At 42.2% G+C, this 19,847-nt stretch overlaps 1 protein-coding gene across 1 annotated transcript in view; it reads right to left on the bottom strand.

Annotated features, from left to right (window-relative positions):
• The window catches only part of AGBL2 (ATP/GTP binding protein like 2), a 42,913-nt gene extending 23,341 nt beyond the window's left edge, over positions 1-19,572 (bottom strand). The window contains 9 exon segments of the mRNA XM_038563272.1: positions 440-593; positions 6,114-6,221; positions 11,189-11,371; positions 12,066-12,119; positions 17,209-17,265; positions 17,268-17,342; positions 18,429-18,492; positions 18,710-18,843; positions 19,450-19,572. Coding sequence (XP_038419200.1) covers positions 440-593; positions 6,114-6,221; positions 11,189-11,371; positions 12,066-12,119; positions 17,209-17,265; positions 17,268-17,342; positions 18,429-18,492; positions 18,710-18,745 — 731 coding nt within the window. The 5' untranslated portion in view covers positions 18,746-18,843; positions 19,450-19,572.
• Positions 19,573-19,847: the final 275 nt, after the last annotated feature.

The following is a 19,847-nucleotide window of genomic DNA, read 5'->3' as shown; positions in this document are numbered from 1 at the left end:
CATATATACTGAACTATTAACAGTTGCTGAATCTGGGGGGGTATGATTATAAGACTTCATATTTTTAATGTTATGCATTTTTGTTAATACAAAAAACTTTTTAAGGATTTCATTTATTTCAGTAATTGCTACCTACAAGTGGGGCTTGAACTCATGGCTCCGAGATCAAGAGTTGGGCGCTCTACTGGCTGAGTCAGCCAGGTGCCCCTATTAATACAAATTGTAAATGAGCACTAATTTCTTTCACAAGCAGAAAAAACAATGTAGATAAATCTGTGCTCTGGGGGAGAATGAGTCACAATTATTCCATTCTTGATCCCCATGACCTTTTCTCACCACCTCTCTTTTTCTTGAAAACACTCCTGACTCCTAATATGACTCCTAAAGAATGTGTCACTCACTCCAGGTATTGCCCCTTTGGGAAATTCCTGTTACTCACACTCTGACAGCTTTTTGCAGATTCCCGCTCTCAAACCGTGACTCAAACAGAAGAGTATTATCCTCGGGTCCCTGCAGCATGACAGCCGGCTCCCTGATAATCCCTCGCTTGCCTCCCACTCTGGAACTGGTGAAATAGGAACCCTCAGTGGGCACTGTGGATGAGACACACTATATTTAGGGTAGGTTCCACTTAGACTCCATTCATCCAACCAGTATTTACTGAGTTCCATTATGTGTTCAATGCCATTCGAGGTCAAGAATAATGAATATTCAGATTTTCAACCATCCTTGCTGAGATTTTTCATTTGAAACATCAGATTTCTTTGAGGACCTTTACAGTGGTGTAGAGACTGTGTGGCTGCCTTTTGCTGTGTGGCTGTGCCCCTGGCATCAGATACTGTTTGTACCCAATTAAGCCCTAATTTAAAAGCAGGTTGACAAATGATATTCCACATACAGCATCTGAAAAAGTTTACAATCTTAATTCTAAAAAAAAAAAAAAAAAAAAGGCACCTATTTATTAATTTAAAAAAAGGTAAAGGAGAAAAAAAAAGAGAAAATAAAGTATACTCTATGTAATTTTTTTTGGAATATCCTTCCAGATTTAAATATAAAAAAAAAAGGGATCCCTGGGTGGCGCAGCGGTTTGGCGCCTGCCTTTGGCCCAGGGTGCGATCCTGGAGACCCGGGATCGAATCCCACGTCGGGCTCCTGGTGCATGGAGCCTGCTTCTCCCTCTGCCTGTGTCTCTGCCTCTCTCTCTCTCTCTCTGTGACTATCATAAATAAATAAATTGAAAAAAAAATTTAAAAAAAAAATAAAAAAAATAAATATAAAAAAAAATTAGAAGTTCAAAAAGAATTGGCTTGGCTAAATTAAGAAGGGAACAAAAATATCGTAGTAATTAGAAAAAAAGAAAAGGTTAGGATTAAAATTTTATCTTTAAACTAATGCTAAGATGGGATCCCTGGGTGGCGCAGCGGTTTGGCGCCTGCCTTTGGCCCGGGGCGTGATCCTGGAGACCCGGGATCGAATCCCACGTCGGGCTCCCTGCATGGAGCCTGCTTCTCCCTCTGCCTGTGTCTCTGCCTCTCTGTCTCTCTCTGTGTGACTATCATGAATAAATAAATAAAATCTAAAAAAAAAAAAAAAAAAAAAAAAAAAAAAAAAATAAACTAATGCTAAGAAAAAATTAAAATAAATAAATAAATAAATAAAATAAAATAATGCTAAGGGCAGCCCGGTGGCTCAGTGGTTTAGCACCTGCCTTCAGCCCAGTGCGTGATCCTGGAGTCCCAGCATCGAGTCCCGCGTCAGGCTCCCTGCATGGAGCCTGCTTCTCCTCTGCCTGTGTCTTTGCCTCTCTCTCTGTCTCTGTGTCTTTCATGAATAAATAAATAAAATCTTTAAAAAAATAAAATAAACTGATACTAAAACAAAAAAAATTATAAAATTTATTTTAACAAAATTTAGATAACCATCACTTCTTTCTATCTCTTTGGTGGGGTTGTAACTTTAAAAAAATATTTTAGGGGTATCTGGGTAGCTCAGTGGTTAAGCATCTGCCTTTAGCTCAGGTCATGATCCCAGGGTCCTGGGATCAAGCCCTCCATCAAGCTCCTGGCTCAGGTGTAATCTGCTTCTCCCTCTCCCTCTGCTGTTCCCACTGCTTGTACTTTATCTCTCTCTGTCAAACAAACAAACAAACAAACAAATTAATTAATTAAACCTAAAAAAATATTTTGGTTTAAAAAAATATCTTGGGGTGCCTGGGTGACTCAGTCAGTTGAGTGTCTGCCTTTGACTCAGGTCATGATCCTAGGGTTCTAGGATCCAGCTCTGCATCAGGCTCCCTGTTCAGCAGGGAGTAGGCTTCTCCCTCTCCCTCTGTCTCTTCTCCCCTGTTCATGCTCTGTCTCTCTCTCTCTCTCTCTCAAATGAATAAATGAAATCTTTAAAAATTTTGTTTGTTTATTTATTTATTTGGGGGGTGGGAAGAGGAAGAATGCTGTGGGTGAGACAGAATCTTTAAGCAGACTCCTTGCTGAGCACAGAGCTCCACTCAGGGCTCAATCCCATGACCCTAAGATCAAGACCTGAGCAAAAACCAAGAGTTGGATACTGAACTGACTGAGTCACTCAGGTGCCCCTGCAATTTTTTAAAAGATTTTAGGTAATCTCTACACCTAAACTTACAACTCTAAGATCAAGAGTCATTTACTCCACTGAAAAGTCAGCCAGCTGCCCCTGGGGTAGCAATTTTTCAGACAAATTCAGTGAGACTGCTTTTATTTTTGTTTAAAGACTTCATGTGACAGAGAGAGAGAGAGAGAACATGAGAGCACAAGTAGGGGGAGCTGCAGGAAGAGGGAGAGGCAGAAGCAGGCCCCTCACTGAGCAGGGAGCCCATCTCAGGGCTTGATCCCAGGACTCTGGGATCATGACCTGATCTAAAGGAAGGTGCCCAACCAACTGAGCCACTCAGGTGCCCCCATCCTGACATTATTAATTCAAAACTACTTCTTCTTCCTTGGGAAGGTTCCCTATTATTTCCTGGCTCATTACTCTTGAACATTATATTTCCTTTCTGTCTTTTTTTTTTTTTAAGATTTTATTTATTGGGATCCCTGGGTGGCGCAGCGGTTTAGCGCCTGCCTTTGGCCCAGGGCGCGATCCTGGAGACCCGGGATCGAATCCCACATCGGGCTCCCGGTGCATGGAGCCTGTTTCTCCCTCTGCCTGTGTCTCTGCCTCTCTCGCTCTCTCTGTGTGACTATCATAAATAAATAAAAAAATTTTAAAAGATTTTATTTATTTATTCATGAGAATACACAGGGGAGGAGAGAGAGAGAGAGAGAGAGAGAGAGAGAGAGAGGCAGAGACACAGGCAGAGGGAGAAGCAGGCTCCATGCAGGGAGCCCGACATGGGACTCGATCCTCGGACTCCAGGATCACGCCCTGGGCTGAAGACAGGTGCTAAAGCGCTGAGCCACCTGGGCTGCCCTTTTTCTTTTTTTTTTTAAGTAAACTCTATTCTCCAACTTCCATAGGGACCTTGAACTCATGACCCCAAGATCAAGAACCACATGCTCTAGCATGCTCTACTGACTGAACCAGCCAGGCGCCCTTATCTCCTTTCTGCCTTAAATGTTACTATGACCACTGGCTCTACATCTTACCCATCATCGCTTGTTATTGTCTATTTTTATTGTAGCTATCTTAGTGTGATTTGATGTTTCTGTCCCCTCAGTTCTGATTTTGATAATTTGTGTCTCTTCTTCTTTTTTCATGGTTGATCTAGCTAAAGTTTTGTCAATTTTGATTGATGTTTCCAAACAACCAACTTTTGGTTTGATTTTCAGATTATTTTCCTGTTTTCTATTTCTTTTTTTTTTTTAAGATTTTATTTATTTATTCATAAGACAGAGAGAGAGAGAGGCAGAGACACAGGCAGAGGGAGAAGCAGGCTCCATGCAGGGAGCCCGATGTGGGACTCGATCCTGGGACTCCAGGATCATGCCCTCGGCTGAAGGCAGGTGCTAAACTGCTGAGCCACCCAGGCATCCCCCGTTTTTTGTTTCATTGATTTCCATTTTTTTTTAATTTTTATTTATTTATAATAGTCACACAGAGAGAGGAGAGAGGCTGAGACACAGGTAGAGGGAGAAGCAGGCTCCATGCACCGGGAGCCCGACGTGGGATTCGATCCCGGGTCTCCAGGATCGCGCCCTGGGCCAAAGGCAGGCGCCAAACCGCTGCGCCACCCAGGGATCCCTGATTTCCATTCTTATCTTTATTATGCCCTTCTATCTGGTTTCTTTGGACTTAGTTTGTGCTTATTTTTCTAATTCGTTAATATGAAACCTTAGGTAATTGATTTGAGATCTTTCTTCCTTTCAAATACAGGCATTTAAAGCCATATATTTACCCTGCAATGCTTTACCTGCATCTCATAAAGTTTGATACGCTGTTTTATCTTTACTCAGTTGAAAACATTGAACTCTTCTTTTTTTTATTTTTATTTATTTATGATAGTCACAGAGAGAGAAAGAGAGGCAGAGACATAGGCAGAGGGAGAAGCAGGCTCCATGCACCGGGAGCCCGATGTGGGATTCGATCCCAGGTCTCCAGGATCGCGCCCTGGGCCAAAGGCAGGCGCCAAACCGCTGTGCCACCCAGGGATCCCCTAACTCTTCTTATGTCTTTTTTAACTTCTGGGTTACTTAGAAATGTCCTATTCAATTTCCACATATTTGTATATTTCCCAGATTTCATTCTGTTGTCGATTTTTAAAAATTCTTAATACTAAATAGGCTCCACGACTTGGGCTTAAAGCCACAACCTTGAGATCAAGACCTGAACCGATGCCAAGAGTCAGATGCTCAACTGACTGAGCCACCTAGGCTCTAATTTCTTTTTTTTGTTTTGTTTTTGTTTTTGTTTTTTTTAGGCTCTAATTTCTAATTCAATTTTGTTGTGGTCAGAAAATATATTTTGTGTGATTTCAAGACTTTCTTAACAACCGACATATAGTGTATGTATACTGGGGGAATGTACCATGTGCTTTTGAAACAAATACGTATTTTGCTATTTTTGTTGGGTACAGTGTTCTACACATTTTTTTAAAAGACATGGATTCTGGGATGACTGGTGACTTAATGGTTGAGCATCTGCCTTTGACTCATGGGATCTAGGATCGAGTCCCGCATCGGGCTCCCTGCAGGAAGCCTGCTTCTCCCTCTGCCTATGTCTTTGCCTCTCTCTCTGTGTCTCTCATGAATAAATAAATAAATCATTAAAAAAAAAAAGACACGGATTTTACTGTAGGAAGTCTGCAAATTAATGGAATTTACTTAAACCACATAGTAAATGATAGTCATATGCATATACTACAAAGTACTCATTAATGAATAGAAAGATGGAGAAAAGAAGAGCAAGTCCCCTGAATATCCAATAATCTGATTTTTAAGAAGGGGAATGACACAGAAGAAGCTCTTTTTTTTTTTTTAAGATTTTATTTATTCATAGAGACAGAGAGAGAGAGAGAGGCAGAGACACAGGCAGAGGGAGAAGCAGGCTCCATGCAGAGAGCCCAACATGGGACTAGATCCAAGGTCTCCAGGATCATGCCCTGGGCTGCAGGCGGCGCTAAACTGCTGCACCACTGGGGCTGCCCCACAGAAGCTCTAAAATGGGCTTAGAATTATTAGAAAAAGGTACTGTCATTTTATTTTTTATTTTATTTATTTTTAAAAAAGATTTTATTTATTCATGAGAGACACAGAGAGAGAGAGAGAGAGACAGAGACAGAGACACAGGCAGAGGGAGAAGCAGGCTCCATGCAGGGAACCCGACAAGGGACTCGATCCCAGGTCTCCAGGATCACACCCTGAGCTGCAGGCAGCGCTAAACCGCTGCGCCACCAGGGCTGCCTGGTACTGTCATTTTAAAATACAAATGAAATTTTAAAGCTGATTGGCCATGGATTTCAGGGCTCCCTGTTCAGGTTGGTCTGGAAAGACTATTTATTTATCACTAAACTACAGATTTTTATTTTATTTATTTTATTTTTTTTTTTTTTAAAACTATAGATTTTTAAAAACCATTGTTATTATACAAAATATATTTATTATAACTCTGTCATGATTAATCATCAACTTAAATAACAATACCTGAATCTAATTGATAGACAACTGTGCCTTTTTCTTCTCCTACAATTTCTGGCAACTTTTCATTTCCTGTAGGTTGATAGAAATATTCTGGTTGAGGTGGAACCCACTCTGAAAGAAAACATTAAAAAAAAAAAACCCACAAAATAAATAAAGTTTTATTTAAAAGTAATATATGATTATCATAATTATTATTCAAGTGACTAGTTTAGTTGAATCAAACCAAATTTTCACCCTATGTTTCTAATTTGTTTGTAAATTAACTGTCTTGCTTCTTTCCATAAAGACTATGAAGAGATTTTTAACAAAAAGCATATACAATAGAAGTTTATACAACTTTTTTTTTTTTTAAGATTTTATTTATTTATTCATGATAGACACACACAGAGAGGCAGACAGGCAGAGGGAGAAGCAGGCTCCATGCAGGGAGCCCAAGGCGGGACTCGATCCCGGGACTCCAGGATCACGTCCTGGGCCAAAGGCAGGCGCTAAACCACTGAGCCACCCAGGAATCCCCTTAGATTGTATTTTTAAGTAATCTTTACACCCAACATGGGCCTTGTACTCACAACCCCAAGATCAAAAGTCACATACTTCACAGACTGAGCCAGCCAGGTGTGCCAAGCTTCTTTTTAAAGTCAGGAATAAAAAAAAAAATAAAATAAAATAAAAAAAATAAATAAATAAAAAAAATAAAAAAATAAAAAAAAAAATAAATAAATAAAGTCAGGAATATATGGAACGCCTGAGTGGCTCAGCAGTTGAGTGTCTGCCTTTGGCTCAGGCCATGATGGAGCCCTGCACTGAGCTCCCTGCCATGGGGAGCCTGCTTTTCCCTCTCCCTCTGTCTGCCACTCCCCCTGCTTATGCTCACTCTCTCTCTAATAGATAAAATAAAATAAACTCAAAATGGATCAAAGGGGGCGCCTGGGTGGCTTAGTTAGTTAAGTGGCTGCCTTCAGCTCAGGTCATGTTCCCAGAGTCCTGGGATCAAGCCCCACATCAGGCTCCCTGAACGAAGGGCAGCCCGCTTCTCCCTCTGTACCGCTTTTGCTCTTGTGCATGTGCTCTCTCTCAAATAAATAAATAAAATCTTAAAAAATAGATTAAAGATTTGAATGTAGATCTGAAATCATAAAACTCATAGAGGAAACCACAGGCAGCTTTAAGCTCCTTGACATTGGTCTTGGCAATGATTTTTTTTAATCTGACACCAAAAGCACAAGACACAAGAGCAAAAATAAACAAGTGGGGCTACATCAAACTAAAAAGCTTCTTTGCAGCAAAGAAAACCATAAACAAAATGAAAAGGCAACCGTTAACTGGGAAAAAATATGTGCAAGTCAAGTATCTGATAAGGGGTTAGTATTCAAAATATATAAAGAATTCATTGGGTAGCCTGGGTGGCTCAGCGGTTTAGCGCCGCCTTCAGTCCAGAGCGTGATCCTGGAGACCCGGGATCGAGTCCCATGTCAGGTTCCCTGCATGGAGCCTGCTTCTCCCTCTGCTTGTGTCTCTGCCTTTCTCTCTCCTCTCTATATTCTCATGAATAAATAAATAAAATAAAAAAAAAAGAATTCATACAATTTCATAGGAAACAAAATATCTATTCAGAAGATCTAAATTTAGGGATCCCTGGGTGGCGCAGCGGTTTAGCGCCTACCTTTGGCCCAGGGCGCGATCCTGGAGACCCAGGATCGAATCCCACGTCAGGCTCCCGGTGCATGGAGCCTGCTTCTCCCTCTGCCTATGTCTCTGCCTTTCTCTCTCTCTCTGTGTGACTATCATAAATAAATAAAAATTAAAAAAAAAAGATTTAAATTTAAAAAAAAGCCATATGGATGGCCAACAGGTACATGAAAAGATGCTCTACATCATTAATCATCAAGGAAATGCAAATCAAAACTACAATAAGAATCACCTCATACCAGTTAGAAAGGCTTATAATCAAAAAGACTAGGAGTTGCTGGAGGGGAAGTGGGGGGGAATGGGTAACTGGGTGATGAGCATTAAGGAGGGCATATGATGTAATGAACACTGAGTGTTATATGCAAGTGATGAATCACTAAAGTCTACTATATGTTAATTAATTGGATTTAAATAAAATAAAATTAAAAAAAACTAAACAAAAAAAAGAAATCTATTAAAAAATTATCCTCCTCCCCAAAGACTAGAAATAATAAGTGTTAGCTGAGGATGTGGAGAAAAGGGAACCCTTTGTGTTGGTGGGAATGTAAATTAGTGCAGCCACTATGAAAAACAGTATGGAGGTTCCTCCAAAGATTAAAAATTGAACTACCAGGCACGCTTGGGTGGCTCAGTGGTTGAGCATCTGCCTTTGGCTCAGGGCATGATCCTGGGGTCCTGGGATCAAGTGTCCCACATCAGGCTCCCCACACAGAGCCTGCTTCTCCCTCTGTCTATGTTTCTGCCTCTCTCTCTGTGTCTCTCATGAATAAATCAATAAAACTTTTTAAAAAGATAAAGATTTGTTTATTTATTATTTTAGAGGGGTAGGGGGGATAATCTCAAACAGACTCCTCATTGAGCACAGAGCCTGATGTGGGGATCAACCTCTCAACCTTGATATCATGACCTGAGCCACGATCAAGAGTCATATACTCAGCCAACTGAGCCACCTAGACACCCATTTTTTCAGTTTAAATAAACTTGAATTAAAAAAAAAAAAAAAAAAAAAAACTAGCTCAAGGTCATATGGCTCAAGTAAGTGGTAGATCTGGGCCCAGAACCTTATTGGAATTACTCAAAATCTGTGCTTAAAACTGCTGTTCTTTACTGCTTCTGATATTATCTTTTGATTGACTGAACTTAAAAAAAATAAAGAAAAAACAATAATGACACAACTCAGTAAAAAAACAATGCTAATTTCTTATTTTCAAGGTGATAGGGAGTGATGAGGCTGTCAATTTGGTTTAAACCATAAGGTGTTTGTTATTAAATTTCCTTGAAATTAAAATAAAATAAATAAAATAAAATAAAATAAAATAAAATAAATTTCCTTGAAATTAAAAAAAAAATGCTTTTTAAAAGATCTAGTATGGGGATCCCTGGGTGGCTCAGCGGTTTGGCACCTGCCTTTAGCCCAGTGTGTGATCCTAGAGTCCTGGGAAAAGTCCCACATCAGGCTCCCTGCATGCAGCCTGCTTCTCCCTCTGCCTGTGTCTCTGCCTCTCTCTGTCTCTCATGAATAAATAAATAAAATCTTTATAAATAAATAAATAGATAGATAAATAAATAAATAAATAAATAAATAAATAAATAAATAAAAGATCTAGTACTAGGGCACCTGACTGGCTCAGTCAGTAGAGAATGCAACTCTTGATCTTGAGGTGGTGAGTTCAAGTCCAATGTTGGGCCTAGAGCTTACTTTAAAAAGAGAGAGAGAGAGAGACAGAGAGATATCTCGAGCTTTGGTTGATTATCACTGCAATAATGTGGTTATTAAATTCTAGTTTCCCACTTTTTTCGTCTCTTGGAACTGAGTCCAAAAACTTCACAGGAATTTTGCCTATTTGATACAGCAAAATAATAGTAAAATCCTATTGTTCATCCAGATCAAACTGGAACTTTTATCTAAAAATTGAACAGGGCATGATCCTGGAGACCCTGGATTGAGTCCCACGTCGGGCTCTCTGCATGGAGCCTGCTTCTCCCTCTGCCTGTGTCTCTGCCTCTCTCTCTCTCTGTGTCTTTATGAATAAATAAAATCTTAAAAAAAAAAAAAGATTCTCTCTTTAAAAAAAAAAATTGAAGAGGGTAGGAACAGATGATCTTAGGACTTCTTAGCTATTGTGCTAACACAAAATGCCACCTCTTCCCCACATTTCCAAACACCTTAAAAACAGTTCTGTGCCCAGTTACACTGAGCACATCCCTGTATTTTTAGCTTTAACTCTTGTCTTTCAGGATCAGTGCTCCATGGTTGTCCAGATATGCCATGCTCTTTTTCTATGTCCTCTAACTAAAATCCTTTTTTTGACCCTCTCAGTTGGATCACTTGTAACTCATCATCAGATCTCAGCTTACCATGTCAACTCCTCTGGGAAACCCTCCCTAATCTTCCAGGCTCAGGTTAAGTGTTCCCAGAGGGACTAAACTCTATGCAATTGCCTGGTTATATCTTCAACAACCCTACCAGTAGGCAAAATTTGGGTATCTTCACCTGGTTCATCCTTATGTCCATAACACCAAGTACTGTACTTTCCATATGGTAGATGCTTAATAAATACATATTGAGTGGAAATTGTCAGGGGGAAGTGTGAAAGTAAGAAACATCCAGTTGTTTATATAGCAGTCTAAGACAGATACAATGCCTGATAGAAGAGTTCCAGCCATTAGAAAAGGGCCCACTTTTTAATGCAACCCACTTCTGAAAGGCCTCATATAACTAAGGCTAAAGATTGTATCTGTACCGCTAACAGCTCAAAGATATAACTAGTGATCTCACAAAAATAGTCTCCACCATTTCCATAAAAAGACTCCAACAAGGGATGCCTGGGTGGCTCAGCAGTTTGGCACCTGCCTATGACTCAGGGTGTGATCCCATGATCCTGGAGTCCTGATCAAGTCCCACATGAGGCTTCCTGCATGGAGCCTGCTTCTCCCTCTGCCTATGTCTCTGCCTCCCTCTGTATGTCTCTCATGAAAAAATAAATAAAATCTTTAAAAAAAACCCCAACAAACTCAAAATACAATTAAAAACAATAAAAACTATGTTCTAGTATATATAGTTCATTAGTTATACCAAAGTTGGCACAAATACAACTCATAAAACTCAACCAAGCATATTAATACTGAAACAGGAATACTGGAAAACTGATTTAAGTATCGATATATTTTGGCTTTTAGAAAGAGATCCTCCATTCCAACAACCTCAGAAGCATCTATGTTTACACACTAGTATAACTTTTTACTTTGACCAGTGTGTACCAGCTTCCCATAGCTTAATCATTTCCAGATGAGTTAACAGATGTTGAATCTATCCTGCCTTGTACTTATGCTGGATTTAATAGATTCTCTGTCAGAACAGCAGGGCTGCGACACATAAGTCACATTACCGATATGATGAAGGTTTTCCTTGATGACTTCACATTCTATTGGCCACCTTGGTGCCTGCAGTGGCCCACTGCTAGGGAAGAAGGCAAAGAGATCTCGGGGTTCTCGAAGACATGGGTTTACTTCACCAAATTCATCATGAAGAAGTTGTCTGCTCTTAAGAGGTGAACTAAGCATAAGGGGATCTGCGGAGGGAAAGGGAATGAGTGAGCAGCTTTCTTTTCCTCTCCGGGGACATTACTGCTCGACTGTGACAACTAAGTGACTTGAAGCACTGTATTAGAATTAGGAGCACAGGTGCACAATCCTACGACATGCATCTCCTTCAAAAATTAGATTTCGGCCAGTATAACAGCATCAACATTGCCAAAGTTACATACACATTCTGTGCAGTCTATTAAATATTTAAATGTAAAGCTTGGAGAAATTTTTTGTTTTTTAAATCAAATTATGTCATATTATTTTTGTTTAGAGAGAGGCAAAACAGGAAACTTTCATTTCACCCATTAGCATTGTAGAGAAAAGTAGCTAGGACTCTATTAATTAGGGTGAAACACTCTATAAATTAACTTTCAAGTTCAAAATACAGTGGTTGGGAGGACAGAGAGATGAATGACATGGGGGTCTAGGGGAGGGCAGAGGAATGAGCAGGCAGGAGAGAGATGAACTCTTGGGAAACAGGATGAGAGAAAAGGGAGGAAAAGAGGCTTCCAGGGTAGAGAACAAGGAAAATGAGGGGAATAAGGAAAAGGAAGGAAAGAAGGGAGAGGAAAGGTCAAAGGTCCCTGGCATGGTGAGTGCCATATCTGGCAGGGAGAGCAGCGAGTGAAGACACCGTAAAGCAGGTTGAGTTTTCAGGTCTGGAAGGATATGGAATACCTCTGCTCACAGCTTCTATCTGTCTGTGCGCCGCTGAAGATAGACAGGTGGGCCCTAGAAAGAGGAAGGAGGAGGCCTGGTTTGTCCTAGGGATCTGTGACTTGCTTCCCCCCCTCCCCCCCTCCGCTCTTGTTTCCCTGTCCCTTTCTACCACCCCTCAACTACCAGTTAGGGCTCCATTTTTTTTTTCTTCCTTTCTTTTCTTTCTTTCCTTCTTTCTTTTAAAAAGACTTTATTTAGGGATCCCTGGGTGGCGCAGTGGTTTAGTGCCTGCCTTTGGCCCAGGGCGCAATCCTGGAGACCAGGGATCAAATCCCACGTCGGGCTCCTGGTGCATGGAGCCTGCTTCTCCCTCTGCCTATGTCTCTGCCTCTCTCTCTCTCTGTGTGTGACTGTCATAAATAAATAAAAATTAAAAAAAAAAAAGACTTTATTTATTTATTTATTTATTTATTTTTAAAGATTTTATTTATTTATTCGTGAGAGACAGAGAGAGAGAGGCAGAGACACAGGCAGAGGGAAAAACAGGCTCCACGCAGGGAGCCCGATGTGGGACCCCATCCCTGGTCTCCAGGATCAGGCCCCGGGCTGAAGGTGGCGCTAAACCACTGAGCCACCCAGGTTGCCCTATTTATTTATTTTAGAGAGAATGTGTGAACCTGGAAAGGAGCAGGGGGAAAGGGACAATGCTGAGGGCTGAGGCCAACTCAGGGCTCGATCTCACAACCTTGAAATCATGACCTAAGCTGAAATCAAGACTTAGAGGCTTACCAAACTAAGCCACCCAGGCACCCCTCTTTTCCTTCTTTAAAAAAATTTTTTTTTTTTTTAATTTTAGGGCGTTTTTTCCATCTCTTAATCTTTTCCTTAGTTTGATTGTGGTGGGGGAGGGCAATGAACATTTGAAAAGATGGTAAAGCTGCTCAATCTCACTCATGAAGAAATGTAAACCAGTATGACAAGGAGATATGTTTTTTACCTAAGAGACATGAAAAACATATTTATGTGTTTTTACATTCATCCTGGCACAAGTGTAAGTAAACAGGTACTCTCAGAACCTGCCTGGCAAGAAGGCAAACTGGGAGTATGCCTGGGTGGCTCAGTCAGTTAGATGTCTGACCCTTGATTTTGGCTCAGGTCATGATCTCAGGATTGTGGGATCAGGCTCCATGATCAGTGGGGAGTCGGCTTGAGATTTTCTCTCTCTCTCCCTCTCCCTCTGCCTCTCCTGCTCATGCTCTCTCTCTCTCCCTCTCCAAAATAAATAAATCTTAAAAAAAAGATGCTTTTTTTGTGTCTCTACCTCTCTGTCTCTCATGAATAAATAAATAAATCTAAAAAAGATTAAAAATAAAAAAAATAATAAAACTCATTCACAGGGATCCCTGGGTGGCGCAGCGGTTTGGCGCCTGCCTTTGGCCCAGGGCGCGATCCTGGAGACCCGGGATCGAATCCCACGTCAGGGCTCCCGGTGCATGGAGCCTGCTTCTCCCTCTGCCTGTGTCTCTGCCTCTCTCTCTCTCTGTGACTATCATAAATAAATAAAAATTTAAAAAAAAAATTAAAAAAAAAAAAACCTCATTCACATTGTTGTTACCTCTACCAACTGACTTTTATTTTTTATTATTTTTTTAAGATTTTATTTATTTATTCATGAAAGACACAAAAAGAGAGAGGCATAGGCACAGGCAGAGGGAGAAGCAGGCTCCATGCAGGGAGCCTGATGTGGGACTCGATCCTGGGACTCCAGGATCACGCCCTGGGACGAAGGTAGGTGCCAAACCACTGAGCCACCCAGGCATCCCTACTAGATGATTTTTAATTTCATGGTTTTTATGATACTGACACTGCCAAATGTTTTTTTTTTTTTCCAAATGTTTCTTATTAACATTGAGTTATTAATGGGGCAGAAGGAAACAGAAGAGGGGCAAGCTGTAAGCCATCCCATCCAGATGAGTCTCCTTTGCTCAACCACAGCCCTTCTACTCCCTGCCAGGAGCTTTGGGATACAAGATTTCAAGGCACTGAGGTGTGAGCAAACATCTCTCTGAAAATGGGATTACTGCATCAAGGGTTATGTGCTATATTAAACTTCCCACATATTGCCAAATTGCCTTTCTAAAATAGTCTACCTATGCACAGCCCTAACAGCAGTGTAGGAGTGTTTCCCCACACTCTGACCTATATATATACTAGATGTAATTTAAAAAAAAAATTTTTTTGCACAAATCCCACTAATTAAAAAAAATGGTACCTTGACATTTTGATTTTTATCTTTAATTAGAAGTTAAATTGAGGGATCCCTGGGTGGCGCAGCGGTTTAGCACCTGCCTTTGGCCCAGGGTGCGATCCTGGAGACCTGGGATCGAATCCCACATCGGGCTCTCGGTGCATGGAGCCTGCTTCTCCCTCTGCCTATGTCTCTGCCTCTCTCTCTCTCTGTGACTATCATAAATAAAAAAAATTTTAAAAAAAAAGAAGTTAAACTGAGCATCTTTTCATAAGCCTAAGTGTGGTTAAACGAGCATCTTTTCATAAGTATGTGGTTTTTTAGAGATTTATTTATTTTTTTGAGAGAGAGCATAAGCATGCACACATAGGAGGAGAGACAGAGCAAGTGAATCTCAAGCAGACTCTCCACCCAGCATGGAGCCTGATTTGGAGCTCACTCCCACAACCCATGAGATTATGATCTGCACCGAAACCAAGAGTCTGACACCCAACTGACTGAGCCACCCAGCACCCTATTTATTTTTATGAAAGGCTTGATCATGTCTTTTGCCCATTTTTAAAAATATTTTTATTTTTTATTTATTTTTTTTAATTTATTTTTTATTGGTGTTCAATTTACCAACATACAGAATAACCCCCAGTGCCCGTCACCCATTCACTACCACCCCCCACCCTCCTCCCCTTCTACCACCCCTAGTTCGTTTCCCAGAGTTAGCAGTCCTTACGTTCTGTCTCCCTTTCTGATATTTCCCACACATTTCTTCTCCCTTCCCTTATATTCCCTTTCACTATTATTTATATTCCCCAAATGAATGAGAACATATAATGTTTGTCCTTCTCCGACTGACTTACTTCACTCAGCTGCCCATTTTTTTTTAATTTGGTCATCTTCTACATATTGATTTGTAAGAGCTACTATGTTAAATAAAGTAGTCCTCTGACATATTTGTCACAAACTCTTTTCAGTTTATTATTGTTTATTCATTTTTTATAAAGATTTTATTTTATTATTTAATTTTTTTTTTTTTTTTCTGATAGTCACACACACACAGAGAGAGAAAGAGGCAGAGACATAGGCAGAGGGAGAAGCAGGCTCCATGCACCAGGAGCCCGACGTGGGATTTGATCCCTGGTCTCCAGGATTGCGCCCTGGGCCAAAGGCAGGCGCTAAACCGCTGCGCCACCCAGGGATCCCAAGATTTTCTTTTTCTTTTTTTTTTTTTTTTAATTTTTTTTTAGATTTTATTTTTCTATTCATGAGAGACAGAGAGAGAGGCAGAGACACAGGCAGAGGGAGAAGCTGGCTCCCTGCAGGGAGCCCGATGTGGGACTCGATCCTTGAATTCCAGGATCACGCCTTGAGCCAAAGGCAGATGCCCAACTGCTGAGCCATCCAGGTGTCCCTGTTATTTTACTTTATTAATGGCATTTTATAGCTTTTGGCTTTTGTGTGGTCCAAAGGTTTTAACTAGGGGTGCCTGGGTGGCACAGTTGGTTAATCGTCTGCCTTCAGCTCAGGTCATGATCCCAGGGTCCTGGCATCGAGATCCGAGTTGGGCTCTCTGCTCAACAGGGAACCTGCTTCTCCCTCTCCCTCTGCAGCTCCCCCTGCTTGTTCTCTCTCTGTAAAATAAATAAATAAAATCTTTTTTTTTTAAAGGTCTTAACTAGGGCAGCCTGGGTGGCTCAGCGGTTTAGTGCCGCCTTCAGCCCAGGGTGTGATTCCGGAGACCCAGGATCGAGTCCCACAGTGGGCTCCCTGCAGGGAGCCTGCTTCTCCCTCTGCCTGTGTCTCTGCCTCTCTCTCTCTTTCTGTGTCTCTCATGAATAAATAAATAAATAAATAAATAAATAAATAAATAAAAAAATAAAAATAAAAATAAATAAAAGGTCTTAACTAGAAAAAGGACACAATCAGATTCATAATAAAAAAGAATGCTATGTGGGAAATGGATTGAAAGAAATTAGTATGAAATAAGAGAGGAATTCAAGAGACTAGTAACTGAGGCTGTTTGAATAGTTAGAAATGATGGTAAGTCCAACTGGAATCAAGGAGGATGTGGGGAAAAGAAAAGTGAAGTGATGTCTGGTTGGTTATGCATTGAGGGAGAAATTCAACTGCACTCCCTCCTTAAAATCCAGAAGGAATCTGTGAAATTCTTATGAAAAATTATTTCTGGGGGGGTGCCTGGGTGGCTCAGTGAGCTGAGCATTCCAACTCTTGGTTTCACCTTAGGTGGTGATCTTGAGGTTGTTGGATTAAGTCCTGCATTGGGCTCTACACTCAGCAGGGAGTCTGCTTGTCCTTCTCCCTCTCCTCCTCTCTCTCTCTTAAAATAAATAAATAAATAAACAAATAAATAAATAAAATAAAATAAATAGTTTTGCTTAAGCTGGCTGAAATTGGTTTCCACCACTCTTACACAAAGTGCCTTAACAAATATCTCCATCAAAACCATATACAAATCGGGGCACCTGGATGGCTCAGTCAGCTAAGCATCTTGCTTTGGCTCAGGTGATGATCTCAGAGTCCTGGGATGGAGCCCTGCACCGGGTTCCCTGTTCAGCAGGGAGTCTGCTTCTCCTTCTGTCCCTCACCCTGCTCATGCTCTCTCTCTCTCTCTCTCTCTCAAATAAATAAATATTTTTTAAAAATTGTGTAAAAATCAATGTGCTACTCTTGACTAAGGAATCCTAACAAATTTTCCAAATATTTGAAGAAAAATAATCCAGAATGTATAGTATTTTAATTTAACCTATAATCCAAAGTGGATCTAAATATAACATTTTTGAGTGATATCAGAAACTGGCCAAAGTTGTTCCTCTGGCTTTTCCCACATTCTCCTGAATACCCAAGTTGTTGCTCCGGCAGTGAGGTTTCCGGGGTTCACACACACTGATCATTACTCACATAGTAGCTTCTCCTTTTGCAGGGGGTCTGGTATCACATCTTCTCTTTCTCCAAAAAGCCACTCAGCCCATATCGAGGATTATTCTTCCGAACATGCTGGTGTGAAGCTGAGTTTGGTAAACTGCCTCTCTGAGCTACAAATATGCAATTTAATTAAAGGTACTGGAAGGCTGGTTCATCATCTGTAACATCTAGATCAATACCAAAAGCATCACTACTACCAAAACTGCCCCTACGTCTGTTAACACCCATCACCGCCACAGGCCTTTACAATGAATACATTCCAAAGAGAATACATTTCCAAAGAGCTTTCCATATTCCAATTTACATGAGTTTAAGCATCATTTTCTCCATTGTACGGTGAGGAGAGACTTGAGAAGCAGCATGCCTGTGTCTCTGCCCCACCCCCCCTCTCTCTGTGTCTCTCATGAATAAATAAAATAAAATCTTTAAAAAAAAAGTTAGAAATCTTTTTTTTATTTTTTATTTTTTTAAACTTATAATAGTCACACACAGAGAGGGAGAGAGAGAGAGAGACAGAGACAGAGACAGAGACAGAGACAGAAGCAGGCTCCATGCACCGGGAGCCCAACGTGGGATTTGATCCAGGGTCTCCAGGATCACGCCCTGGGCCAAAGGCAGGCGCCAAACCGCTGCGCCACCCAGGGATCCCCAAAGTTAGAAATCTTATGGGCAGACAGTGAGACCTATGTAAATGAAGAAATAGAGTACATTCATAGATCGCAGAACTCCCAAAATATAAGAATTAAAATTTAATAAAAAAGGATCGCAGAACCCAACATTGGAAAACTCTCATTTCTTGTGAAATTTGATCTGCAGATTCAATGCAACCTCCATTTTTTTAAAAACATCTCAAGCTAATTCTAAAATTACACGGAAAAGGCAAGAATGGCCAAGAGACTTCTGAAGGACAGAATGGAGGATGTGTCTTTGCAGATCAGTAAAACGATTTCGATGCCCTACGGTGAAATTAAGGAAGAGTGTGTGGCCTTGGTACAAGGACAGACAGGTCCTTGCCTACACAGGCCCTCAAAAGAGGTGATATAGCACATCAATGGGGAAAGGAGGTACTTTCCCCTTCATCTTTCCCTCGTGGCCCTAGAAAAATCTGTCATTAGTGTATCCAAGTGTAACTCTCGAGTTAATCAAACAGTTCACGAAGGCAGAAAAGGCCATGCTGGGTAAGAATGAGATAGTACCTTTAAAGTAGCCATAGTATTGAAGATGATGGTACATAAAGTCTTCATAGGGATCAGGGCAAGTCTGTGAAAGGAAAAGCCATCTCCATCAGCAAAGTCCTTCCAAACCGTTCTTGAGTCCCCAAGGACTTGCGTCAACAAACCAAGTGAGCGACATTCATGCACGTTATTCTATCCTGGGGGCTCAAGATCTCCTGCCGGAAAAAGGCGCCACCAGAATATACCTTCTGATCTAGCAGTACTGGATTTCTGTGGAGTTCCCGGAGAGGGAGTGTACCGACCTCCTGCTTTAGCTCTGTTTCCAATGCTGGGAACATGTTTACTTCCGCATGGTTTGCTGAAGATGAGTCCGTGACACCGGCATCCAGCCACAACCCCTGCCCAACTTCCAAAAGGGCAGCTGATTACACAGAAGCTAAAAAAAAACAAACAAACAGAACGGGACAGCTGAAAAAAATTTTCAGGAAAGCCTGCCGCGTCGCTCCCTCGGCCCGGGCAACCCAGCCTCTCGGGCGTGCAAGCCGCAGGCTCCGGGCACCTCGTCCGAGGCCCCGGGCGCACACCTGAGCAGTGAGCGAGGGCGGCCAGTCCCGCGGCCTCCGCCTCCCGCGGCGCCAGGACCCTTGCGGGGGTGCCATGCTTCCCTCTCGGAGGAGGGAGATGCCCACCACCAGGACGCAACAGGAAAGTGAAAGAAATGGGGACGGAGGGATCCAATGGAGCCGCCTCGGAGGAGATAAAGGAAAGGTCAGGGGGCCGGACCGTGGGCCCTGAAAGTGGAATTCAGGGGCTCAGGGTTTTCTGGTCGCGGGGAAGGTGGTGAGGCGCAGTTTCCCTTGAGTCGGAGAGGAGGCGTAGATTGCCTAGGAGGGCAGAGGGGAGGAAGGGTGCGAGGCCTCCGCTCCCCGGCCCGTCTCGCGCAGCAGGGGTGTGCGCGGCGCCTGCAGCGGCAGAGGCCACCGCACGGCGGGGACAGCGGCCCAGCCCCGCAGCCCGCGCAGAACACGCTCCCGGCGCTCACCCGCCACCGCTTTCCGCTGGGGACCCGGTAGCCTAGCAACCGCGAGGCGGAAGCGGGAGGGCGGGGCGGCTGGACGCTTCCGGCAGCGAGGCCCCGCCTCCAGGGCAAGGGCGTGGGCGTGGCTGTGGAGCCGGGGCGGGTCCCGCGCCGCTGGCCTCTCGAGGTTCCGGAAGCTTTTCTGCCTTCGTACGGTGTTGCAGCTCCGCTTCTGGGTTACCGAATTTGGATTGAATACAAGGCCAGTTAGTGGTCCTCAAAGATGTTCCAGACTTCTTAAGCATCTGACTCCTGGTTGGTTTGAACTCAGGTCGTGATCTTAGGGCCTCCGAGGAGTCGGCTTAGGATTCTCTCTCCCTCCCCTTTTCGTGTTCTAAAATAATGAAATCTTTAAAATTAGG

Source organism: Canis lupus, chromosome 18, assembly GCF_011100685.1.
Source record: "Canis lupus familiaris isolate Mischka breed German Shepherd chromosome 18, alternate assembly UU_Cfam_GSD_1.0, whole genome shotgun sequence".
Lineage (NCBI taxonomy): Eukaryota > Metazoa > Chordata > Mammalia > Carnivora > Canidae > Canis > Canis lupus.
Note: the sequence above shows the minus strand (reverse complement) of the source record. Positions and strands in the feature narration are given on the sequence as shown.